Here is a 27,252-nt window from a genome sequence, read left to right on the forward strand (position 1 = left end):
ATAAGCTTTTAACTCAGTGCATAAAATTGTCACATCCCCTGAAATTCCATCTCACACCCCTTGGGAGTACGGGCACCCCAGGTTGGGAATCCCTGTTCTAGACAATTTCTCTGGTGACAAATACCAATGATACATCATTTTATAAAAATTATCTTTAACATAATGTAAATTTCAGTCCTTTCAGCCACATATTTTCCCATTGTTCCATTTGTATGTTGTAACAAAAAAATTGGCCCATTTTATCATACATTCTTTCACTTGTTCTTCTGTTTCATATTTCAACAAAGGTTTACACATTTTAGCAATAACATGTTCATCATTTGTACATAATTCTGTTTCAAACTCATTCTTACATTGTTCAAAATCATAAAATCTTTTATGCACTTTAAATCTAACAATTGTACATAAGAAAACCATTGACAAGGATATCCTTCTATTGTTAAATCTTCTCTAGATTTTATTTTACAATCCCCTTGAGAAAATTCTAGTACATCATGGTAAGTTAGCCATTTATGTTTACTTATCATTTCTTTTCTATAAAAGATAAGTAAATTTTATTGTAGAAAAACTATGTAGTCATTACAAAGAATTCCAGTAACTGCTGTGATTGAAATGTGAGTGCTATTTATAACAATGGTCAAATTTCTTGTGCCTTTTTCTTGCCCATTTTATATAAAGAACTAGAAACAAATGTCTTTTGGGTGGGATATACAGTTTCCATCTGTTCCTTGTTTTGGTAACACTCTGATCAAGTATCAGATTGTTTACTTTTGACCATGTGAGAACTACCTTCCTTTTGCCTCTAATGACAGAGGTGGATCTAGAAGCACTGCTAGGCTAATTTTGCTCCTTTTAGGATTAGGATTCTCAAAGGTCATAAGAAATGTGGAGGGGAGGTGTCAGTTCTTTTGCAAAGCCCGAGTGCATCTTGAGAGCCCTCCTGCTTTGCTTTTGCAAACCAATAGCTTGTGCATGCAAACCTGCCAGTCTCTCAAAACTTGCTCCTGCTTTGCCTGGATGAGCCCACAGCAAGCTGGTGCAGGCAAAATGGGGAGCAAATCCCCAAGTGAGCTTTGAGAGATAGCCATCTGTCAAAACCATCTGCCAACCATAGCTGCTTTATTTATTTGTTTTTTATTTAGTTTTATTCATGTGGTGGTTGCACAAATTCATTTCTCATTTTGGGGGGCCCAGTATTGCAAACTTAGAGAACCCTTGTTTTAGAAGGAGCGCAGCCCCTTCCAGAACAGATTGGATACCAATCAGCTGGACAGGGAAATCACCCACTGAGTCCCTTTCTTTTGTCTAGAATGAGCTTCAGTTTATTAGCCCTGAAAATCAGGAAAAGATTGAAGCTTCAGGACTAGAAAGAGCAATCTTAAAACAAGGGCTCAAAGAGCTCACCCAACTCTCTCCTGAAGCCAATCCCAGATAGTCTTGCCAAAAGCTTCATCCCTTCAATTGCTGTAGCTGGCTATATAAAAACTTGTCTTCTTTCTCGTTAGGTATTTCCTTCCATAGGTATGGATGAGAGGCATAATGGGCAGATTGGAAAATGTTCCTTGCTGTCTCCCTGTTCATTGGAAAAGTTTGAGGTCCTCTACTTAGCTTCAGAGGGCAGCATCATCTCTTGGGAGTCCCATGGTTTCGAAGTGGATCCAAAGGGGAAGGTTCCAATCTTGAAATTAGTTCTTATAACTCTCCAGAGCTCTTGCCATGCATGGCTGTTCAGGTTCTGAATGTTCCTAGTCCAGGGCCATAACTGTACTTGCTACTGCTTTCCTGAGCAGGGACAGTAAAAACAACTTGCCTCCTCAATCAGACTTCCTGTAGATGCTAACTGTTGCAGCCAAGCAATAGTCAGGGATAAGAAATTAACACAATTAATAATTCTGCTATATTCCCCTCTTTTTCATAGAAGTGTGCAAGCTGAGTGCCTATAAATGAGTGTGCAATAATTAAATGTTTTAATTATTGACTAGCCAAAACTGGCTTGGTTTCCCAACTAATTAATTTCTTCTTTTCGAACCAAGAAGGCTAAGAGAAGGCTTTGCTCTATACTAAGAAACCAGCTTTTCTTATTAGCTGATGGAATCAAGGTCCAGTGAAGTCTTCCTGTGCAAATCTCATTAAAAAGAAATGGGAATGTTTAAGAGAGAGTCTTGTTGAGAAGAAAGAGTTCTCTAAAGATGTGCTCTGGGTTCTCTTCAATAGCCAAACTTGAGTTGTGGAACGTGCTGGGAGGCGAATGATAAATCGACATAGAAGAAAGCCTTTTTTATCCAGTAGTAATGAAAAGGTGCCCATTTATAATGTAAAGGCCCCTTGGCCTAGCTGAGTCCTTGACTTTTCTTACAGAGAAATATGGAGGGAACATATTGGCATGTTGAGATGTGTAGCCATGTTAAATATGTTTCAGTTTAGGCTAAATCAAGAGATGAGATGTTCTGGGCTGAGAAGCAATGTCTTGAACAACCATTCTAAATATAAGTTGAATACACTTTTCCTTTAAAGATGTGGTAAGGAAAGGAGAAAGGATGAGAAAGGTAGAGCCAGAGATGGTTATTTTCTTCTGTGTTGTGATTCTGCAAAGACTTTGGAAAAATAAAATTTGAATGTTGGTGAGGGCTTTATTTTCTCTCGTTTCAGAAGGATGGGAAACCTGTGACCCCAAGGTGACATGTTCCTTGTAGCCCTGACCGCTGCACTAAATTTCAGTGCCATAATTCCTCAGATTGGCTACAGGGAAACTGGGAAAAAAGAAGCTTCTTGTCAGTGAAGCTCAACTCTTGGTGGTTACATGGACTCATTGGTGTTGTTTTCATGGCAATAGGACAGAAGTGGTTTGCCATTGCCTTCTTCTGGGGGGGCTTTTCCAACTTCCTAGTCTAGTTTATACCCCTGTAGTCTCCCATCCAGGTACTAACCAGGCCCAACTATACTTAGCTTTTTGAAATCAACTAAGATCATCTAGGTGCTGCAATCTGCGTGACATGAAAATTGTTCGTTTTAAAATAGGCTTGACTCAATCAAGCAATATAACTGAACCCTACATCCATACTCTAAAATTCTTCACAAAAATGGAAAATCCCTGCTCTCAGGCATGAGGTGAATATGCCTACTTTGTTTCATTTCCTGTTTATGGAATCCATAGAAAGTTTTTTTTTTTTTGCTTTATGTTAAAGACGACCTTGGCTTCTTCAGGGTGCTGGGTACTCAATAACCTCCTTATAGATACTAGCACCCAGGGAAAGAATTTTTGGTGACTACAACTAACAAGAGCACTGAGAATAAAGACAAACAGTGAAGCCATCTCTGTAGGAAGTCACACAATAGGGTTTTTGAACCATCTTGGGAAAGTCAACCTGAAAGGCAGCTTATAAATACAGAAGTGAAAATTCAAGTACAGAATATAAAATATATATTTTCTCCTTTTTTGTCATGATCAGCCATAGAAAACAGAACAAGAATAAGCCTTTTGTACTGATTCTATTGGAGGCAAGACAGGGTGGGAAATGAATTAACAGAGAGAGAAAGAGAGAGAGAGAGTAATGCTATGCGGCAATTTCTCAGAAGCTTTCTTCCCCTGTAGAAGAGATTTCTGTGCATCTACCTTACTCTCAGGGTGCTTGAGAAATACTTTTCAATTTCTCTTGACTGTGTTCCTGAAGTTTTTTTTTTTATTGTTGAAGGTAAAAACAGATGAAGCTGCTGTTTTCTGGTTCCCACCTTTTCATCATTCTGAAGCCTTCCTGTCTGTCCATGTGGACATCTAATTATTTTTATTTTATTTATTATTAAATTTATATGCTGCCCATCTCCCCCAGATTTCCCTTTCTGAAAAGGCCCAAGGAGAGGAATTCCCTTGTGGGTCTTCCCTTGGGATTTCAGGGAAGCAATAGAAGCCAGTAAACTGGAAAGCCCTCGAGAAAGGGTGGTACAGGGTGTTCTATACCCTCCTGGACCGCCTTGTGAAAGGGGCAAGAGTACCACTCCCCACTCATGAGGGTTTCCACATGGGGAAACATGGAAAGCAGATTCTCCATCAAAATGAGAACTGGGAAGAAAAAAAAATGCATAGCATTAACAGCATAATTCACATAACAGTCCTACTCTCAAAAGACTGAAGTCTGTTTCCTTGACCATCTGCAAGGGAATACATTTACTGTCAGTATGCTTTAATGATATTCAGCAAGATTGTTGGTGCATCTGCAGAAGTTGTGAAATGCTACTTTTAAAAAGCAAGCCTGCAAGCTGATTCACAGGCATTTACAGGTGTCAATCGATGTTGCTGGCATAAAGGCCCCCTTTAGATACATATTACCTTGCTTCTTTTCAGTAACCATTAACAGATTTGTGATTGTTATTATTATTACTCTCTATACCCTCTTCAGGGTATATAAAATCACTTTGGATGACATTCAGAAAGTTCTGAGGGTGTAAATGCTTATTTCTTTCAGTACCTCCCCACACATACAAATCTAAGTACTGTTGCTTTTGTTGTTGCTGTTTCTATACTGCTTTGAGTCTCCCCAGAATAAAAGGCATAGTGCTAATAAGAAGCAGTGGGATTATGTTTCAAGCAAACAAAATACCACACAAGCACAGGATTTTGAGTTTGCCAGGTTAGCTCAACAATCATGCTATTTGGGAATTCTGGGATTCTTGGAGTTGTAAATCCAACTACTGTATCTGGAGGGCACCAGGTTGGGGAATGCTGGTGTAAGTGGCATTAAAACTACGGCTGTGCAAATCATTTGAAACAGGTGCTCCTGAATGCACAGGAGTGCATATGAACCATCTCCTTGACTCGTTAAAGCACCTGTGTCTTTCAATCACATGACTGCTTCAGAAGTTGCTCTCAGCTGTTTCCACATGCACATTTGTTCACAGGGACTTCCCAGCAGAGCAAAGTGGCTTTACATCAACAGGCATCCAAAGGCAGCCCAGATCTGTTTCAGAAAAATTATCGAATCATTTTTTTAAGTATGTGGGATGCACTCCATGTTCTGAAGCACTTTCAGAGAATTTGCACAGCTCCAATAAAAAGCCAGGCGAAAAGTTCTGCAAAAATCAACATACTGCTTATGAGGGTAGAGTAGGATTTTAGGATTTTGTTGGGGGGGGGGGCTCAAGTCATTATGAACTCCTGGTGACTGCCTGGACATGTCCCTGCAGCTTGCGTAGCAAGATTTTCAAAAGTGGTTTACCACTGCCTAGGGCAATGCCTAAGGCTGAGAGAGAATAACTGGGCCAAAGTCACCGAGTTGGATTTAGGATTGCTCTTAGCAAAAATGGCCAACTATAGAATTTGGACCAACCTGCTGCCTTTCCTTTTTATGGTTCAGAGATTCAGCTAATGAGATACATTCTCCTTGACCTTGAAATATGAAATTGCTTTGGCAAATAGATCACCTGAGCAATCGTTGATTGTTGGCTGCTTGTTGTGAAGACACACTTTTCCTTGCTTTGCCCAAATCCCTTGAGACAACCTTTCATTGCCCTCCTTGCTTTGCTACACATTTGCATACTGCCTCTTGTCTTCCAGTTTGTCTCTTACACCCTTAGTTTTTTAAACTAGCCTTTCTTTCAAAGCCTTGTTCCTTGCACCAAAGGAGGGAAGAAAGGTAAAAACATGACATCACAGGAAGGAGAGTATAAGGGACAAGCTGTGATGAATAAATTAGCAGCTGTTCCTTAAATGAGATGTCATAGGAAGTTAAAATGTCACATGTGACAGCACAGGATTTGTTATCTTTCTGGGGAATTTAGAACTGTGGGGAAGAGATGGCCTGTTGGTCAAGACTAGCAGCATGAAGTCACCATGGGAGAGATTTGGCTTGGGTGAGGAAAGCTAAAACACATTCAAGAAGTATGGCAAGGAATTATGTAGTTTTGAATTTTATTGCAAAACCAGGGGTGTGGGAATTTGGCTCCATAGTCTAGATGGGTTTGTGTATTCTTTCCTTATACAAGCCATGATATTCAAGAGAAGCAGGTGGTCCATACCTAGTGGTATCAATCCTCATTCCATTGGAAAGGACTACTGTATCTGCACATTTTAATCAATTTAGACAATATGTAATAAAGCAATATGGCAATTTCATAAATTGAAGAGAAAATATGTAGCTCAGGGTTGAACTGGGGAGTCCTTGGTGCTCTCTGAGCTTGGTTGTTTGATTGAAGATGTTTCATTACCTGACTAGGTAACATCATCAATGCTAGAGGATATGGGGTTTGCTCCCTGATTATATACTGTACAGTAGCTTGCCCTGCCAGTGTTGGTGGGGGGTGTAGTTTTCTCCTTGATAGTTTCTTGATTAGGATATTGCTTTCTGCTTGATTGTCTGCTTGATTGTCTGCATCCATGAACACCAACTAGCACATCCATGAACAACAACTAGCAGTCAGAAGTCATGATGAAAACTCCTTAAACTCACAACACATGAACAGACTCAACCATAGTTTCAACTGGAAAACTGTGAGCATCCTAGACCAAGCTAAATCCAAAAATGCTAGAGAATTTCTGGAAGCTTGGCACTCAGACACATCAGCCATCAATAGACACATCGAGATAAACCACATTTATACACCATTCAAAAGAGACAATAAGAAAGCTAAGAAGGAAACAAAAAGATCAGAACACATCCTCTCCAGCAGCCTACACCCAGATAAGCAGGGATTAAGATTAGACAAACAATCAAGCAGAAAACAATAGCGTAATCAAGGAACTACCAAGGAGAAAACTACACCTCCACCCACACTGGCAGGACAAGCTAATATATATAAACAAGGAGCAAACCCCACACCCACTAGCACTGCTGATGTTACCTAGCTGGGTAATGAAATGTCTGCAATCAAACAACCAAGCTCAGAGAGCACCCAGGACTCCACATTTTATAAATTCCCTATCACAGTCAGATAGGATGTCTCTGAAGTGCAACACCCTTTTGCAAGCTCTGAGCTGAAGCAACTTCTTCTCTAAGGCTCCAAACAGAGGTGTCTATAAGAACCAGAGCTGTCATCAGAATGATGAAAGCACACCATGATGCATGTAGAAAATGGGTGGAGTGTGCATCACAGCAGTACTTTTGTCATACATTCAACATGTATCAAACGGCAGCAAATGCAGACTTTCAAAAGACAAAGGGGAGACAGTAAATCAAGTAATGCAACAAAATTACTCAGACTGATTACAAACTACATAATGACAGAGTAGCCACTACAATCTATTGGTATCAGTGCAAAAATGATAATTTCCAAGGCTCCTGAATATGGTATAATCACAAAATTGAAAACATTGCTGAAGATGATGTTAAAATTTATTGGATTTTTGCATACAAACTGATCACTATTTAGAACACAACACATCAAATATAACAACCATTGAAAGGAAAACGGTACTGTAGTTTTTTGTTGATACGGCAATTCCCAGGGACAGCAGAAGTGAGGAATAAGAGTGGGAAAAAAATTACAAATAAGAGACCTAAGAACTGAAATGGGTAGATTATGGAAAAGATCTTGCAAAGTCATCCCTATAATAATTGGTGCATAAAATGGAATAACAGATTAAATACATTTTTACAAGAATTAAATATTTTGGCTATATCAATTACAACCTCCTCCCCTTGCCAGGCACAAGTTATAGCTTAAGATGTTGCTTGGATAATTCCTGGCTGGAAATCAAATTTCTAAAGATGTGATGAATAAAACCACCACCACCACATCATCTACTAGGAGTGTCCTTTCTTGCTGTTTCACTTGAAGCTTTGGTGACAGTGAGATCTGCCTCAGTAGTCAGAGCAAAGCATCAGAAATTGTGGGCTTTGCCTTATGAAGCATCAACACGGGGCTTATCCACTTTGACCAGCTGCCGCATACATACACCCACACAATTCCAGGGCCAGAGAAGCGGCTGAACTGAAGCAGTGTGACTGCTCCAAGTCAGTAAGCCAAAGCACCCTGCTACTTCATGAATCAGCTTCAGTGAGGTGTTTCAGTCCAATTGCTTCCAGTCAAATCGCCGCATTGAAACTTTGCACAGCCCTAATATCTTCCCAGAAGCAAGCAGTATTATAGTTCCTGACAGAAAATCTGTCAGAAGTACGGAAGGGTGCTAAGTGCCTCTGCAAAGGGTCATGGACCAGCCAAGGTGAGGAAAAGAATCAAGTCTATGAGGCTCTCAACTCCCATTCCTTTCTCCCACACTTGGCTGACAACAGATCTGCAAAAAACCATCAGCAGCAAAGGGAAGGGCAGCCAACACAAGGTTTAGAGATAAGTGGATGTGAATGAGTCCCCACAGTCATTTGCGAAGGCTGAAGATCAAGTCCCTCGGCTATCTCTGATACAGCCTGAAATGTCCTCAGTTGTCCTTCCTTCCTTTGCCTGAAGAATCTAATGAATACGTCACCTCAGCAGGCATTCAGGCAGGTGCTCTGCCCAAGGAGTGTGGGAAGCACAGGCAGGTGAAAGGGGTATAGATCCTTACCTTCCATACCCTCCAGAGATGTTTTTCTATCCCTGTGCAATTTATGGGGCAGAAGTAATAAGTGGTTTCCTGCAGAGAAGAAATCAGCCTCTGATAGTGGCTGGTACCTTGAGTCCCATGTTTTCTTTCTCCAGCCCCTGTTACTAGACAGTCTATCTCCTGGAAACACAGGAGCTCATACTTTGAAAATAATTCAGAAGCAGTGCTTTTGACTTTGCCTAAGCACAGCTCTTCTCTGCTGTCCATTAAGCCCAGGTTTTTTTCCCCCCAGGCCTCTGCCAGGCTGCTTTAAGGAATAGCAGAGAGGTGCTGTGTCCATGTGAGATCTGAAAAACAAGCTTCTTTTCTGACTCTCTGCGTCCCAGCCTAATGCAATATTGCTGCTGTCCTTTGTTCTTTAGGTGGAAGAATGCTACATCCTTGTTCCATCCACCAAGGGAGAAGTTGATCTACTTTGCTTCTCCAGATGCTTTGGGAATCTGCTGGTGGTGTGGACAAAGTAGGAGAAAAGTATTTTGGGGTTGGATGACAGTATGGAAGAACTCCCAGTGACCCTGCTTAAGGTCATTATTTCTCTGCTGCTAAAAGAAAGGAGAAAATGATCCTGAGCAGGATTGCTAGGGGGAGAGGTTGCCTCCTTCCTTTCTAGTGATCCTGTTGAGGTTTGGTTCATCTCCACTGCCATTAGCAGCATTCTCTCCCCAGTGCCTACCAGATATCAGGGAAAAGTGAACAGGGCCCTGCAAATTCTGTGGGTTGTCTACCTACACTCTACCTCAAGGGTATGACTTCTAGGGCACTCCAGACATTGCTGAACTACAGTTCCCTAAGAAGCATGGCCGGTGGTCAGGGATGATTGGCGCTGTAGTTTAGCAACATTTGGAGTGCCACCAGCGATCTCACCCTACTCTACATGGTCACAGTCTCAATATAGAACATGGCAGAAGAATATGGGGAAGGAAAAAAAAAGAATAGTGCCCACCACCACTTTTGGAGATATAACATTTTGGATTTTCTTGAACCCTCTCTTTGATAGATTGACCATCCAGAAAGGGCAATAAGGGAAGTATGGCAGAAGGAACCATTGCTATCATTTGATCACTCTTGATCTTGTTAAATCTATACTTCCAAGATTCCTAAAGCATCCAAATCATTCAGCAGTTTAAGGCAGATTAAAAGTATATTGTGAGTCTCCAAAACATATGCATTTAAAGGTGATATTTAAATATCTATCACCTGTGCTGCAATTTAGCTTGAAAAATCCTCTTGCTGAAGCTTTCTAAAACCGCTGCTATGTTTGGGGGCAGGCATGGCAAGGAGATGGTGGGCTGGATGGGGTGGCTTTGGGGTTGAAGGTTCCCAAACACATGATCGAGTCAAGACAGTTGCTCTGAAGAGCAGGCAGTGCAATTAGAAATTCTGAACAATCAGCTTTCTATAAAGAAACTGCTCTTACTAGAGTCCTTTATATTCCACTGAGCACCTGGCTTTTACAGGACAAGCAAATGGGAAAATGTTCATGGAACAAAAATAAAAGCAAGTTACCTGGGCTGTAAACCGCAGTAAAATATTGGCTAATTATGGTGCATCTGTCTGGGTGGATTGTTTGAAGCCTGAGTAAAGAGGAGAAGAATGGCATTTCTGTCAAGGCTCGCTGTGTCAATTTTTCAGTTGTCTGCCTCTTCTGCTAGGGAACAGCCACTTGAATGACAGATTGCATTTATTTACTGACTCTACCACTAGTAAAGCTATCTTGGGTGAATGCTGTGTGTGCAGATTGCTTCAGTTTGAAGGAGACGTTTTGCACATCTCCCTGTAGCAAGCATCTGAAAGCTGTGCAGCAGCACAGAGAAGAACATTTTTGCCCTGTTGGGCTACCTAGCAGGAGAAGAAGAAATGAAAAACAACAGACCTATCTTTTGGCCCTGCTCTTTGCAATGTGTAATTACGAAGGAAGAAATTAGAGGAGAAGATACATTTTTTGCCAAACTTGTCTAGTAATCTCAGCTGTCTTCCCTCATTTTTGAAACTAAGGCAAAAAAAGGTCACTTGGAGAAATGATGCATCAAAATCTCACTGGGTTCACTGAGCATGTCACAGATCATTTCCAACCTGTAGAAGCTCTTTAAGGTCAGGAATATTGTCTGCCTGCCTGCCTGCCTTCCTTCCTTCCTTCCATAATAGAGCGGTCCCTGACCTAATTAGCTCCAGATGTGCTGGTTTGCCTTTGTCCCCAAACATCTCCTCATCTATGGTCTTTGGAGATAATAAGTATTAGGTACAACATATCTGGAGAGTGCTGGGTTGGAGATGTGTAATCTAAAGCATCAAAGGTGGCTAGAGTGAGATCTCCTGAATGGCAATGAGGTCGTTTTTCATACTGTTCCATTCATACTGTTCCATTCATACTGTTCCATTCATATTTCAGAGCTACTACTCAGCAGACACGTTTTTGCTTTGAATGCTCAATAAATCTCCTTTATTCTAATTTGGAAGAACTTCTCCTCTGTAAGTCTTATTAGATTCCACAGTTTGTCTACTGTTTCCCATGGTGTGATAAATTGTACTGTGTCTGCTTCAGCCATCTCCGTGCATTTGGTAATCATGTTGCCCTGTTCATACATAACCCATATCTTCCCAATATCAGCAGGAAAAATTCGTTGCTTCAGTTTGGATTAACAGCAGAACGCAACTTTATGATTTGAGTAATCCAATCCCCAAATGCAGTAATAAATACAAACCTAACTATTCTTACAAAGCATTTAAGTGATAGTAATAATTCTGAGCATTTTTAACACTTAGAATGTTATGCTTTATGGAAACAAATCCATTCACTAAGTAACAAAAATATTAATATCTCCGGCATCTATGAGACTCAGAAGTGTGATAAAAAGTGAAAAGCCGCAACCTCCCATTCCATGGCATTTCTTACAGCTTTCTCCCTGAAAAAAAGAGAGAGGTCTACCCTCGGAAGAGGAGATCTGACCTCAGCAGCACTCTCAGTACTGTGGTTTTCCACTGTCAGATCTCATGCCAGGCATGGGCCAATGGGATCCACTGTTCGGTCCCCAGACACCTCCCCAATCTATATAATATTACTTTATGATACACTAAAATTGAGTTATATAAATTAATTTGCAGGGGACGCTTGGTGCGTGGAGTTTGCCTCCTCAGCATCACAGTTAGAAAAGAGGAAATCTGAGTTCTTTTCTGTCCCTAGAACTCTCTAGTTCTTGAACTAGTATGGCATTCCTCTTCTTCCCTGAGAAAATACAACATATTTCAGTGAGTGTGAAACTCAAGAGTTGTCTTTATTCACCTTTATGTCCATCTGATGGTTTCTATTTATGAAGTTTTGTGCTCCTCTGCAGTTCCATTAGTACTTTCCACAAATCTCCTCCATGTTTCCTGTCACATCTCTGGAGGCAATGGAAGTGATTGATTATGGTGATTATTTCAAAGTACTGCATGAAAATCTCTACCTTATTCATTAATTGTCTTAAAGAGTGCCAATCTTTCAGGGGGAAAAACCTGTCATTCTTTAGCAAACTCCAATTAATTCCATGCAAGTTTTTTACATAGGGTTCTGTGCTTCTCTTTGTTTATTATCAAACTCATTTGAAACTTTCCCCTTTTTACTTTTGATTTTCCTGTTATTGGATTGAGTAATTTAGAACATGACTGTTCTGCCCCTGTGCTTGCTATCTGCCTGGCAGATCTCACACTGTGCACCTTATCTAGGCAGAGATGTGCATATTGTTCACATGGCCAGCTCGCTAGACATCATCCTTTTATGTTTGTCACAGATCTGGGGCACTGGGGAACTGTATGTGAACTTAAAATAGCATCTCATAGACTGGCCATCTGGTGAAAATAACTCAGTCAAAGATCAGCAATGCTGGGCTTGCAGGATGTTGGGCCTTGGAAGCTGCCCAAGTGTGCTGGTTGCTGACATCTGCACAGTAGCAGAACACAGTTTTATTACTCAGGCCAGTAAAATGCAGGATGCTTGGCAACCCTAGTGCTAATAGGTTTGTGGAAGGGAAGAAGGCAGTGGAACAAATGGATGCCTACAGCTTCCCACTGCAACTGTGCAGCTTCCTGGCCTCAGCAGTGCCCACTCTATCCAATTGCCTAAAACAACCCTGGAACAAAAAAAGTGGCTCTCTTGCTCTCCGTCTTGTACCCTGGTTTGGCTGTCTTTTGAACGAGGTGTCACTTAGCTGCATTTCTATAAGTGGCAAGAAATATGCTTTGTGTTTAGGGCAAATTAATCTTGGCTTCCTGCATTATAAAATCCTCACATCAGCAGCTCCTCTCTCTCTGTCTCTCTCTCCCTCCCTCTGACTCTCTCTCAGGAGCAACACACTGCAAAAAAAATAGGGTGGGGCTGGGAGAGAAAAATCCAGGCCAGAGAAAAGCTTCTGAATTTGTCAGATGGTCTGCCATGATTGCCCCATCCTCTAGCTTGGGAAAAAGAAAGAGAGAGAGAGAGAGCATGTAAAAGAGAGAGAGAGCACTTTTGAAAAATCTCTTTAGCTAAAATTTTATTTAAAGGAAATAAACCCTACCCATTTGTTTTTCGCACTGCGCAGTACTATGTGGATGAGTTGCTGAAAGAAAGAAAAAATAGCTGGGGCAAGACAATCACTTACATTGACAACAGTGCTGGGGAGAATAAAAGATTTTAGGAAAGAAGGAAGTGGGCCCTGTTTCCTTATCTCTGAGGGTTCCTGGGATGTCCTGGCTTATTTCTGGCTCAGTAGCTGCAGGTATGAATACAAACTAGCCTTTGTTCCAGGCATCCCTTGAACGATAGATGACATCTTTCACTACTTCCAGTTTTATTACCCCATTTCTAGGGAGTGCTGGTGGGGGAAATGCGGGGGACAGTGCACTCTGATTTTCAGTGGCAGCGCCGCTCCTCTAGCCAGCAATGGAGAAGAGGGTGTTTTATTTTTCACAACCCCCTGCAACAAAGGGACTTAGCAAAGAGTCTTTTTTCCAGGGAAATTGTGCTGCTACTGGTGGGTTTTCAACTTGCAAAGTGGGGATATCAGCCACATGAATAAACTTGGAGATAATTTCATTCTGTCTCACACCTTCCAACTGTGAGCCAAAAGGGTATTTCCCAGGGGAATGTCAGCTTGGCTTGACTTTAACACTGAAGCAAGATGTCTTCCACTTCTGCTCTTGCAATAACATTTGCTTCCTTGTCTTTCAACTATTTCCACAAGTTTTTCCCAGCCTGCATGCCTGGGGAGGGGAGAGGCACCCACTCTGTGCCAGTGTTCCAGGACTCTGACTTCTGAATGGATCAGTGAGGATCTTCTCTTGTCTTGAAGGGTTTGATCAGCTCCTAGGCTCCCCAGAGAGCACTTCTGCCTTTAATGATTATTGTTCATTGAACATTAAGGCAGAGTTCATGTATCACAGGAAGATATAATTTGTTGCAATTGGACTTAACTTCTTGTGTGAACCCAGCCAATATGGGTTTGTAAACTAGGATTTAGTGCAATATGTAAACCTAACTCATTGTAGTTAATTGAGTAAACCATTGTTAAATAAGCTGTGGCTTTGGCTCATATAATTGATTGATTATTTGCCACCAAGAGGTTTTTGACTCCTAGTAGCCACATAGATAGATTTTGTCCATTATGACTTATCCCTCACCTGGTCTTTCAGGTTTTCCATTGGTGCACTCATCACTGCTGTAACTGAATCCATACACCTTGCTGGTGGTTGTCCTCTTCTCTTTGCTTCCATCTTTCCCAGCATTAGACCCTTCTCCTGAGAGCTAGGTTGTCACATAATGCATCCAGAGTAGGATAATTTGATCCTGGTCATTTGTGCCTCAGGTGAGGTCATATGGGGCAATTCAGTTTAAGGCCCCATTTTAGGCCATAACCAGGGCCTCAGGGAAAACCGCAAGCTCCCTTTGGAACCCAGCTACATCCATCAGTCACCTGGGGCAGGCCGATTTAAAGGCCCTGCTCCCCTGCAGGGTGGGGCAGCACCAGCAAGCTGAAAAGCAATCAGAAGTTGATTTGACCATGGCAATGGACTGATTACTATGTCCTCCAAAACCAGATCACGTCTCTACTGCCCTGAGACAAAAACCAGGTCTAATGTGTGACTTCCAGTATGCACTGAACCCCTGATGGTCCATGGTTGCCATGGAAGCCATGAACTCCTGAGCTACCCCAAACTCAATGTTGCCAGGTGGCAAATTGAAATCTCTGAGCATCACAAGCCTTGGGGTTTCAATCAGCAGCTCAGTAACCGAATCCAGCAGGTCAGGCAGGGAGGGTTGTACAACAGCAACAATCCCACCTGTTCCCTAAAGCCCACCTTCAGCCAGAGAGTCTTATACCTGGTTATATGAGCATAAGTGATTTGCTATATGATGACTATAATGCACTAGTGACATTAAATAATTTTAAGACCACACAGAACTTTCCCCTCTCCTTCCTCAGAGCAGCTGCTCTTTCATTAATTGCTTTCTGTCTTATGGGACAGTTTTCTCTATCATCTACATGCAACTCCGTCTGTTGAACAACTGGCTGTCATGCTGCTGTTAAATGGCACTGAAACCCTGTTGGGGAAAGCTGACTACCATTTCTCACCCACTTCTCAACTGATCTCATTTTTCCAAATCGGCTGTATGACCCTCTTGCAACACTCAGTGTAATGCAGACAGAGGCTAAAACAAGTTGTATGGAACAGCATCCAGACTGCTGGAAAATCCATTCTGGGCAGACCCAATACCAAGGTGTTATAATGAGGGACAGAGGCAAGAGTTTTTAATTTTCTGAAAATGGGTTTAAGGCAGACAGTCTCTCCATTGCATGGCATGTATAAATGATATTTCTATGTTACTCATCTGACATGTGCAAATCTGCTCAATCAATTAGATACCAATTTCCTGGGGAATGTTCAGTTCAGCTGTTATGGCATTCATTCATTAGTTTAATAACCAATTTACAGCATTTTAATAGTGTTCTCTGCTGTCTGCACTTTTATTCCATCCAGATGACTTTGTCTTCTCCAGCTCCCTTTCTGTCTTTCTGAGTTGGTTAATTCCAAAATATTCAGTAAAACCCACAGGAAAAAAAATAAAAATAAAAATTGGCAGATCTGAAACTTTAATCAAATGCTATGTTTGGGATCAGTTTCAAATACTCAGTTGCAAGCTGATTCTGTTTGCAAGTTCCCTCTTTTCAAACAGAAGTGTTTTTACTTGCTCCCCAATATCTGGGCAAGAGTCCAACACTTTTGGGTTCAGTACAGGCATTCAAAAGGAGGCAATGCCCAAATAGTGGTTGTGCCTGACCCTACAGGCTAGCAGTCACCTTTTCAGCTGGTTGCCTGTTTAATGGTATAATTAATAGCTGACTGCTCTTTCTCCTTCTGGAATCTAACACAATGCTCTGTGCCAGTTTCCATCCCTAAAGAACTTTCCAAAAAAGGTGGAGCTTTAGAAATTGGTTTAATTTTGGCTTTGAACACTAAATGAGCATGCTGGTGATAGGGAGCTCTTTTATGGGCTCACTTAGAGCTATTCAAGATGACCAGCCTTTCTGCCTCTCAACTCTCCTAATTGCAATGTAAAATGCATCCAACACTGATCTGGGCTGTTCTGACTGTTTGCCAGTCCACCACAAATGCGTCCTGCCCATGTTTTGAAGCTCTGCATCAGTAGCATCAATACTACTCTTTTCCATCCTGAGCTGTCTTAAGCCCATCCAAATAATTACTCTATAATGCTTCATTCCAGTCTTGTCACATCCCCAATTCTGACTGGCTACAGTGCCTGGTGCACCTACTTTCTACCCACTTTGTAAGGCAGTTGCAACCAGGGCTGTTGGACTGCTGTCTTCTCAGCTGCTCAGTAACTTCCTTTTTTTCCTGGTTCATCCAGTGATTGTCCATGAAGTCCAATAAAATCTCCTAGTTACCATTTTCCCCACCTCTTCTGCCAGCATGCCTCTGCTTCACCTTAACATCTCCCAGTGGGTATCTTTTAGTTTCTGCCCAGACTAGGTGAAGCATTCTCTATTTTCTTTCCCATCGTATGTCACCAAATGGCAGAAGTTCCTTTTCCCTCAAAGCAAAAAACCCAAAACTCTTTAATTTGCAACCTAGACACATTGAAATGAAACTACAAAGTTTCAGTGAATGCTGCTTCTTTGCTTGCATGAACCTAAACCATCAATCCTTTGTTGCCACAAAGTTTCTGTAATCATGTTCCCTTTGCTTTTAATCATTATAGCATGAGAGCCATAAAAGTACCATAAGGGGAAAAAAAGGGCTCCACATTCATGTCAAAGGAGAGAACGTGGGAAGGGTGTGTGAAGGATCCCTGTGTGCAAACATCTGGGAAAGCAAAGGAAAGGCAGGGAGACTAATGAGGAGGGAACAGCCCCTAAAAGGGAAAGACTGGTACAGGGAGACCCACCCACACAGAGGGCAGCCAATGTAGGTTTGGCTTCCCTGACAGATGGGAAGGGCAAGAAGCAGGTGAACAATCAATCAGGTCTTGAGGATGAATATGGTCCTGTTGGCACAGCAATGCAATCTGGACTGAATTTTGTTAAACTGGCTTCAGGAACAGCTGAGAAACAAGTAGCTTAGGAATTACCCTAAGACTTGGAACCTAGGTTAGAGACCTTGCAGGTCAACCTTTACCTAAAGACTGATGATTTCCCACTGGAATTCATATTCCAGTGGGAAGGCAGTTAAGCTATTCCCACTGTTGGGTGGGATTAATAATATGTCATAACCAAATGATACATTTAAAGGTCCGGAGATATCATGAAACCTTCTATAGCTGTTTCCTCCATTTGCATGGCCCATGCTGGCTGTGCATAATGAGAATGGTAGTTCAACATATCAGAGGGCAATCATTGGGGATGGTGGTTTTCCCTAGGCCTAACTTCAATGACTCATAATGATAAGACATGACCTGTAAGTATGAGCTATATCCACTGGGTCAGAATCATAATGATTTTAAAATAGCCTTTGTTGGGGTAAAGTGGCATCTCCTGTAGCAAAGGGAACACAGCCACCGTGAAACAAAATCCTTCTTTATTCCATTAGTCAGTCAATCAGTCGTCTGTGGGTAACAGACAAGTGCTTCAGATGGCTATTTTTCCCTATAACTGCATGCAGTAAGGTTTTTAACTATCTATCCCATCACTGAGACCCACGCTTATGCCTGGAAGGTGTAAAAAAAACCCATGACTTTGTAGAATGAATGACTCTCTTTTTGCTTGGGGAGTAAAATAAATTATGATACTTTATCACACCTCCAGTATTAAGAGAGAAGGTGTCAGGATTAGAAAATCAACTTGAGCTGGAACAGCTCTTAATTTTATTTATGTTTATATGTTTAGCTCTGCTCTGGATTGCCATCTAATCAGATGAAGAGCTGGGGTTGCCATCTTTTTGTCTATAAATATGGCAGGATTCTGTCACAATTGATCATGCTTTCCAAGCTAATCTGCACCAATGCTTGGATTCTGGCCATGGTCCTCTCCCCAAGGAATTAAGATGTTTCTGCTCTGGTTGCTTTGATTAGAAAGGAAGTAAACAACCTGATGTCCCACAGAAAATTGGGGCTACAATTGCCATGATCTCAAACCAACACAAGAAACAACCAGCGATATTAGGAGATTGCCTCTGAGAAGCCTTATAGTAAGACTGTGGAGAACCAAATCTCTATTTATCCAAATTCTAAAGCGGATGTCACTGGGCCAGCAACTCTCTCTCAGCATAGCCTCCCTTACAGGATTGTTGTGAGGTATAGAACTGTACATGCCATCTTGGAGTTCAGGCAAGATAAACATGATGTAACTAAATTATTCTAGTGGTAACTCTCCTCAGTTGCTCTTTCATTTTCTTCATGGAATGGAGAACTCGCAAAGTGAGTTATTTTGCTATAAAGAATGAATATATTTCACAAATCTCTACTTCAATCCTATTCTTTTTTTTCTGCCAGCAGTTTTTTTTTCTTTTGCCATCTGAGGCAGTTGTGTTTATATAACATCCAAAGGGTCTACCTGGGAGCCAGATAATTTAATAGTGTCCCTCCTGCATCATACATCACTGCCAGCCAAGGAGTGTGTGGAATGAGAAGTTAATGTGTGATTTTGCAAATGATGTATGAACAAGGACATTGCCTGGAGCAGGTCTTTGCAAGGCTGAAAGCGGCAACTTAGTCATGTCTCTTGGTAAAGGTCTACTGGTAATGTGTTTATATAAACTGGAAATACAATATATTAAAGCCCACAGGCACACACTGCAATGGCCTTGTCGCCATATAAACCTCTGAGGACTGGAGATTGTCTTTCCCAGAATGAAACTCAGTTTTGATTAACTTTGAAGTTAAATAAGATAAGTTCTCCATTTAATGAGGCTGGCTTGTTGCAGATAGGGGTACATAGGGAATTTATTATGTGTAAATCTTGATTTATAATAATGCAACAATGCATATTTTACCATAAAAATATTTTAAATAGTCACATTAATGGAGATTATATTTGAAATATGTTTTTGTGAGAAACATGTTGAGAAGTAAATATATATTCACATGTGTGTGGGTGGGTGTATAGATAGAAAGATAGATGATAGATACTTTTAAAATCACACATGTATTCAGAGATGGATCAGAAAGAATAGTGAAAAAAGCACATGTGAAACTAACATGGATCAGAAATACAGAGAGATCAGAGTTTAGCTTCTTCCCCCAAATCCAGGCCAAGACATCATTTATCTTTGTGTTTGAGGGGTTAACGGGGCTACAATTTCCATGATCCCAAACCAACACAAGAAATGACCAGAGATATTAGGAGATTGCCTCTGAGGAGTGTTATAGTAGGACTGTGGAGAACCAAATCTCTATCCAAATTCTAAAGTGGATATCACTGGGCCAGTAACTCTCTCTCAGCATAGCCTCCCTTACAGGATTGTTGTGGGGTATAGAACAGTGAGGATGGAGAAGTGCCCCAGCAAGATCCATCCATTATGCTAAGTCGTAATATCATTGATTTGGTATTGGCTAAGCATGGCATTTGAACCCAGCTATTATATCAGCTAGGGTTGATATGGTTTAGGACGCTGTGTGAATCCAGGCAATTGTGTCATATCTCAGAAACGATAGCTAAACCACCTATGGCTTAGCACCACGGGTGGACCAAAGTACAAACAGTTCAATTGCTCTCTGTGAGGTTTTTTTTTAATCCCATAGCTAACTCCTGGAGTGTCCAGGCTTTAGCAGTCATCACAGGCCCAGTCAATGGATGGCTGAAAGAGAACCACACTTATTAAATCACTCACAGAACCCTCTGCAGCCTGGCCATGCCCCTGTTCCAATCTCAGTTCTCCACTGCTGTTCCCTGGCCCCTTTTTGGAGTCCAAACAGAACTGCCCCACAGTGTGCAAGAGATAAGCTAAATCTGGCCTGGATCCTGTGAGCCCACTACAGTTCCTACTGAAGACTGATGGGATACAGGGTCTGCTGGAGTGGATTGAGGCCACTGACCTCCTCATGCATGTCTATAAACCACGTCCTTCAAAACTACCAGCTGGCTTCCACTGACCACATTTCACAATATTCAGAGCTTGAATCCCAGAAGTTCTCTGTGCTCCAAGTAGGGTGCTGATGCTGCTAGGGCAGTGTTGCCCAAACTTGGCCACTTTAAGATGAGTGGACTAACTCCCAGAATTCCCCAGCCACTCATCTTAAAGTGGCCAAGTTTGGACAACATTGTGCTAGGGGATTGTTTTTAAATAATGAATGTATTATTTTGCTGACACTTCTACCTACCCTTTTATGTTTTCCCCTGCTTCTATTTTTTTTCCTCTGGAGTTTCATACAGAGTGCAAGTATTTGGTGAGCTGAACTTTATTTGGTATTGAATTGTGCTGCATTCAATATCCTTCCTCCTGAACACTGGACATTGCTTACGGCAAGATACAAATAAAAATTAATGTACAAACAAGCCTCTGAGAGACCTGGGGGCCATTTATGTGAAAGGCTGTCCTGCCAATTTTCTTCCATTTCTGATTTGTTTGCACACACAAGACCTGAATCAGATTTTGAAGAGACAGCATGAAGGAAGCACTTTGTTCCAGCCTCCCCACCTTCCAAACAATGGAAGAAGCATAATTAGCTGGCCCTTTATTTACCCTTTATCCAGGCCAACCCATCAAAGCTTGTGCTAAATCACAGTTTGTAAAGCTATGGTTTGTTGAATAAGCAGCAACAGTTTGTGCACAAGTTAAGCTCAAACCAAATCACGTTATGATTAACTGCAATGAGTACTGGAGATTAGACTTACCTCTCTTTGAGCTCCCTACTTTTTTCACCAGGAATCATTTAGGGCAGGGCAAGTCCTATTTGTGGCTCATAGAAAACAAGCCCCCCCCCAACGTTCTTCTTCTAATGGTCTTGGGATAGAAATTAGTTTTACACACCCTGTATATGTGGGTATAGGTGGGACTTTATATTAACTGATAGATCATATCACAGTATATAGCCACTTCAGTGAAAGGACTGGAAGATGATCTGAGGCAGGGCGATCATCTAAACATCACTAAAGAAAAGAAGTGAAGTGAGCACAGATTTGTATCCAGATTGCATATGCTAGCTTGTATGGATAGACACAATTTTAGAAAATGTTACTGTAATTTAAATAAAAATGCATTTCATTCTGGTGGGGCAAGCAATGAAGGGGTGTCCTAGATACTTGTCCTTTTCCTCAGCTGTTGATAGGTAGCTGTTGATAAAGACTCCACATATTATTCCTATGATTCTTTTATATGTTGCACCTAATCAACCTTGGTTAATCTTGAAAAGTTAAGCAGGGTCTGACCTGGTTAATATTTGGATGAGAGACCACTGAGAAATCCTGTGGCTGTAAACTAGATTGGGAAATTGAGACAGCACCTTGGAAGTACATATAGGCAGACCACTTTTGTATTGCTGCCAAGAAATAACATGGACATGTCCATGAATTCACCAGGAATCAAACTCAACTTATGAGAATTTATCTTATCTGGATCAGACAATCTGTCAAACAGGGGATCATCCTCTGATTGCCTATTAATAAAGAACTATCTATAATATAAGCTATGTGATCATTATACTTCAAAGGTAAACTTCAGAACAGTTGTCTGACATCTCACACACCAAAGGATCCACAGTGAAGTAGTTTGTTGATGCTCACCAGGTTACCACTTAGGTAAAGGCAGAACCTCCCTCCACAACTGAAAGATGTGTTGCCAAGAAAAAAAGGAAGAAGCCTCTTTTTAAAAAAACTTAACTGAGCTTTTAAAACCTACAGGAATTGCTTCAGTAAACCAAGGAGAAGACATATTTATTTGTTTGTTTGTTTGTTTATTTATACATCACATTTACATAGTCACCCATCGCACACAACATGATATTGTTGGATAGATCATCCACATTAAGGAATTGAAGGCAGGCTAGTAATTAGTTAAATATCTTGCACAGCTGCTACTGTGATGGATAAAGTTTTGGTTGGGCTTTGAACCACCTTCTGATGTCTATTTTTTATTCTACATAGCCTGAGATCCAGACATTAAGTGGCTGATGTGAATATGGATATGTAGCAATGGGAAAAGTTCCAACTGCCTAATTTCTACATGTCAGGCTGTTCTTAAAAGCACTGGAGCAGAACTAGTTAAGAATTTGGCAATCCCAACAGCATCAGGGATTCTTAATTATTTCTGCTCTCATTTGGGGAAAAATAAGAATGTAAACAATAACAAGGTGGTTATCCCTGATGTATTGAGCTCAGTTTTATAGATAAATGCATTTTAAATTATTCAGGAAGATTTAACTGAATAACTTCATACATTTTGTTCACCTCCAAGTTTCATTTCTCCAACACAGGGGTTGGGTCAGCTCTTTTCTGTGTTAACTTAAAAAAAAATCTGCACAAATATATGCATTCTGTATGCACTTTCTCCTAATATTATTTTTAAATGCATTTCACCTAATGTATGCACTTTTGCGAGCAATTTCCCCCAATACTATATCTTTAATGTATTTTCCCTAATGGAATACTGTAAGGGCTTTTTTTTAGGGGTACAAAATTTGGACACTTTCAGAAGTATATATTGGGGAAATTTGCATGAAAATGCAATGTAGTTTTTGCCATCCTTCGCTCAGATGGCCATGTTTTTGATACTTTTTTGTGCCTTAATGGCTTCATGGTAGATAAGTAGAACTCCAACAGCTATTTCTTCTCTTGCCCAATCTCTGCGCAAGTAATTGGACAATTTATGCTTTACCTGTTATAATACAAACTTTGCTAAGAATTGAAACTCACCATGAAAGGTCATGCAGGTAATTACCTGAAATTTAAAAGAAAACCACCATGGACTTGATCCTTGATTCCATAAGTAGGTCTTAAAAGAGCCAGTATGGTATAGAGGCTATGTTGCTGGACTAGGAGCAGGGAGACTCAGGGTCTGCCATGAATGGAAACTTAGTCAGTGCCTCTGGCCCCGTCACTTTCTTTCAGCCCAACCTACTTCATAGGATTGCTGTGTAGGTATACAGTATAATGAAGGGAGATCCCTTGTAAACTGCCTTGAGCCCTTGGAGGAAAGTTGGGATATAAATCTAACCAAATAATAAAACAAAAATATAAATAAAATAAGGCATGTATCTGTAATTATATTTATATCTGTATATAGCTATATCTGTCTGTCTAGGGCTGTGAGAGACTAACTGGCCCAAGGTCACCCATCTGGCTTCATGCCTAAGGTTGAACTCACAGTCTCCTGGCTTCTAGCCTGGTGCCTTCACCACTAGACCAAACTTGCTCTGCACATATATCAGGCGTCTGATATCTTGGCTGGCAAAATCCAGACACCCCCTAGATGGCAGCAGAGCAGTAGAGATTTTGCAGCCCAGATAGGGTGTTCTACATATATGGGAGATGAAAGAACTTTGTCCCTTAATCCAGAAACATTGGGGCACTCTGAATTTTAGTAGCAGATGTATGTTTAGCGCTAGGGAAAATATGCATTACATTACAGTGTGTCTGTAGGTCCCCAATTGTTTCTCTTGTCCTCTAACCTCCTGCTGCTTTGTAAATGAAAATTTGCTTTAAAGAAGTTCACAGGAATGAAATGACAGCAATAAATTAGATGAGTAACTTAGTTTTTTGAGGGGTGGGGGAACCATACAAATATTATACAGGAGGAACTTGTTCTTTGCCCTCTACTTTCATCTCAAGGTCTTTCTGGCATTATCATGAAAGAAACAAAAAAACAATAGGTCTGATTTTCAGCCAACATGATAAAGAAATCTATGGGCTAATATATTAAATAATGGAAGGTAATGCCATTTGTAATGTAGTCCAAACATGTTTTGCCAGAAATAACTCTCAAAGCTGTGAAAACATTTATTGAGTAACAAGCCTAAGGTTGCAGCACAAATGCTGGAAATGCCAGATTATTGATGTAACTTTTGTTGGGTGGCCATGCTAATCTATTATATCAAAAGTAACAGTCATGTGATATCTGCAAGACAATTTTTTTTTTAATTACCACATAAATGTTTGTGTTCCGTCTTGTGTTTCATTTCATCAGGTATGTAGACTGGAGTCCTAAGAAGTATATCTAATATTTCCTGCCTTTCCTCAGCTCTCACCATTTTAAATGTAGCCAGCCACAACTTAACTTTGCTTTCTGTTGGACTAGTCGGTTGTTACACTTCTCCGCTAGTCCTGCCAACCTAACTGGGAATCAACTCAGTTCTTAGCACTCTGCACATGGGATCAAGGTGGACTTCCTACATGTATTTGTCAATCAAGTCCTACTTTTAACATTTCCATGACTGAGGTAGATTTAAGTCTCTGGACAATAAACAAATAGGAGTCAGATTAGCACAAATAGTGGCCAAACCACACTTTTTTTTTTTTAAGTATAGGGTTGCAGGCTACAAATGCAACTTTCTCCATGGACTGTTTCTGTGCATGCTGTTGTATTTCATTGTGGCAACCTGCTTCTGCTGCCTCTACTACTAGTAACTAGCTAACCAAGTGTTCACAGTTTGCTGCAACCCTGACACCATCAAGTCCTGCCAGTGATGAGGCAGGAGGGGCCCACCTTCCTGACACCTCCAAAGCCTCAAGGCTCAGAGGAGCAAAGCTATAGCATCCTACATGAGCAAGTCAGTGGTGGTTCTTCAGTATTAAGCCAAGCTTGGTAGTCTAGAAAAGCAAGAGAAAAAGCTAGAACTTACTTTTAAAGCTAGTTTTAAAGCTTGTTTGTTTGCTTTTTAAAGTTAGGAGATATTCTGCATTGGTTCATGTTAGGCTCTTTCCCAGATAATCTGGAAACTGCTGGGCTGTCTTTTCCTTACTCCTGCTATTTCTGCCTTAAAGAAATGCAGGGGGGACTATTTCAAAAGACATAAAGTCACCTAGCTGAAAGTTGGCAGGATTAGTGTCCTCTGATATTTTTACCTAATTCTGTCAGAAAATGAAGGTGTTGCAAGCACTGTGAAACTTTCTCACTGGATATCTAATGGAGAATCTTTTTTTTTCCAGCTCAACTCAGTTTGTCTATGAATTTCAAATTGCAAACTCAGCTGGATTCATGCTTTCTTTGCCTATTGAGTCTCCAGTTTGATCTGAATCAGGACTGATTGACACAGGCCCATTGCACAATATTATGTTTGCTTTTAGGGGGCCACAACGGTTCTTTTGCTGTTTTTACTGAAAACAGGCTAATGCAAAAGCAGAGTGTACCATGTAGTGATGTGTGTCAGGTTGGAACCTTGTCAGCAACTCTTTGAGGGTCCTTCCCACCTTTTCCCCCCACACAAGAATTAATGTTTGCCTTTCCCCTCTGTCTGAATGTATCTCTGCTGCTTCTTGAGCACCACTGTAGAATATTCTTCTGTTCCTTTTTCTTTCTCCTGCTTTCCTGTATGACTGCAGTGATGGGGACTCTGGAGTCCAGAGGAGTGCTGAGGAAAATGAGTGATATGCTGGAGACAATGGTGAAGAGGATGGAAGTTCTAGCCAGGCTGGAGAATAGCACAGACTTCCGGAAAGGGGAAGAGGCCCATTTCCCAATGGACAGGTCAGTACCTATAGGTCTGAACACTTGATTTGGCATTCCCCAGTGCCCATGCATCTTCTTCTGGACTTAAGAAATGAGGTCAATCCATTGATCTACATGGGATTCTTCTGCACGAAGCACTGACATTTCTGCATGGCTCCAATTTCTTGGCACAATCAGGCTGTGTAAATCATTATATGGGATACCATAGCTATGTTCTCATATTGCACTGAATCATAATCCCTGATTAACAAGCCACATGGACTGTGTTTACATAACATGTCAAGCAAAAACAAATAAAACTCATTAGGGCTTAGTGTGATGGCCTAGATACAATATGATGGGTTGGTTCTGGCTTAGCCACTGTGGTTTGAAAACCATGGTTTATGTTCAGCTTATTATGTAAACACAGTCTATGAAGCTCTGTTCATCAGGTGGTACATTTGCTTCAAAAAGAGAACCAGATATGAGCTTATATTTGAGGGTCAAAATGCAGTGTGGTTGCAGGTACCATAACTCCTACTTGTTGCTTGTCCTAGCAAGCAAGATTTCAACATGGTTAAGTGCAAAATGAAGGGAGAGAAGGGTAAACAGAAGGTTCAAGGGACACTGTTAGGAGGAACAACTTGCATACTATCTCCTCTGTGTGTGTGTGTGTGTGTGTGTGCGCGCGCGCGTGTATACATACATATATGATCTCTAGCTTGAAAGATCCAGCAATTCTAGGGGTTCATTACATGTGGTTTATACTAATGTAGGCTAGAGAGTTTCAGTAAAAATTAGAAACTTTAGCAATTTGGGGGAACTGGTCCAGAATTCAGTTCCGTGGACTCTCTGATGGTATCCTGAAAAAGGACAGGAATTAGGAGTACCTTGAAATGAGTAATAGCTACCATATAAAAATATGTTTAGAACAATGATGGGAAATGTAATGTAGGTTTTTAGTAAGGCTAAAGATGGCAATTAATTTGTATGATGGATTGGCTGTTCATTTTTTAAATGTAGAGTTCTAATTTGATTTCAACTTGATGTAGCTCTTGAGAACATGGATGATTAATTTCTGATGACTGTGCAATTGTTAACAATGGAAATAACATTTTTTAAAGTTGGGCATTGTTATGGAACAAAGTTAATATCCAGACTAATTAATACCACAATAATTTAGCCAAAGAAAACTCCCTCTTCTCTAATTCTTGCACTCATTATCATCAAAGCATTATGTATGTTCAAACAATACATTTGACTTGCTTACTTAGGCTGAGTGTAGTGGCTGCAATCCTGTGAGTTAGTGGGGCTTAAACCTCACTGAAATGAATGGGATTTTATTTGTAATGATCTTCTCCTGTTTGATTTCAGTGGAATTTAAATGCATCTCCTCTGTCCTTTTGTGAAATCTAGGCATTCAGAGATTTGAAGGAGTTACTGTAGAACTGACACTGTCCATGGGGTGGGTGAATTTATCTCTGCCTCTATATGTAGTCTCTTCACACGCTGTAGTCATCCTGATTCTGCAGGATTTTGCCCCACCTAAAACCTCACAGTGGAAAAACTCAAATTAACTCTTAGCTAATGGTTCTTTATTAATTATATCCACTTTTTGGTCTGTCTTATGGGATAAGAGTAATACAATTCTGCCTTGAGGAGTTTTGCATTCT

At 40.8% G+C, this 27,252-nt stretch overlaps 1 protein-coding gene across 1 annotated transcript in view; it reads left to right on the plus strand.

The window, feature by feature from the left end:
* The window catches only part of MGAT5B (alpha-1,6-mannosylglycoprotein 6-beta-N-acetylglucosaminyltransferase B), a 222,826-nt gene that overhangs the window by 60,292 nt on the left and 135,282 nt on the right, over positions 1 to 27,252 (plus strand). The window contains exon 3 of the mRNA XM_088134743.1: positions 25,474 to 25,618. Coding sequence (XP_087990869.1) covers positions 25,474 to 25,618 — 145 coding nt within the window. The remainder of the gene's footprint in view (positions 1 to 25,473; positions 25,619 to 27,252) is intronic.

The sequence above is a fragment of the Python bivittatus genome, unplaced genomic scaffold, assembly GCF_059951505.1.
Source record: "Python bivittatus isolate LINGU-HERP-01145 unplaced genomic scaffold, Pbiv_v1 ctg000080_np1212, whole genome shotgun sequence".
Classification (NCBI taxonomy): domain Eukaryota; kingdom Metazoa; phylum Chordata; class Lepidosauria; order Squamata; family Pythonidae; genus Python; species Python bivittatus.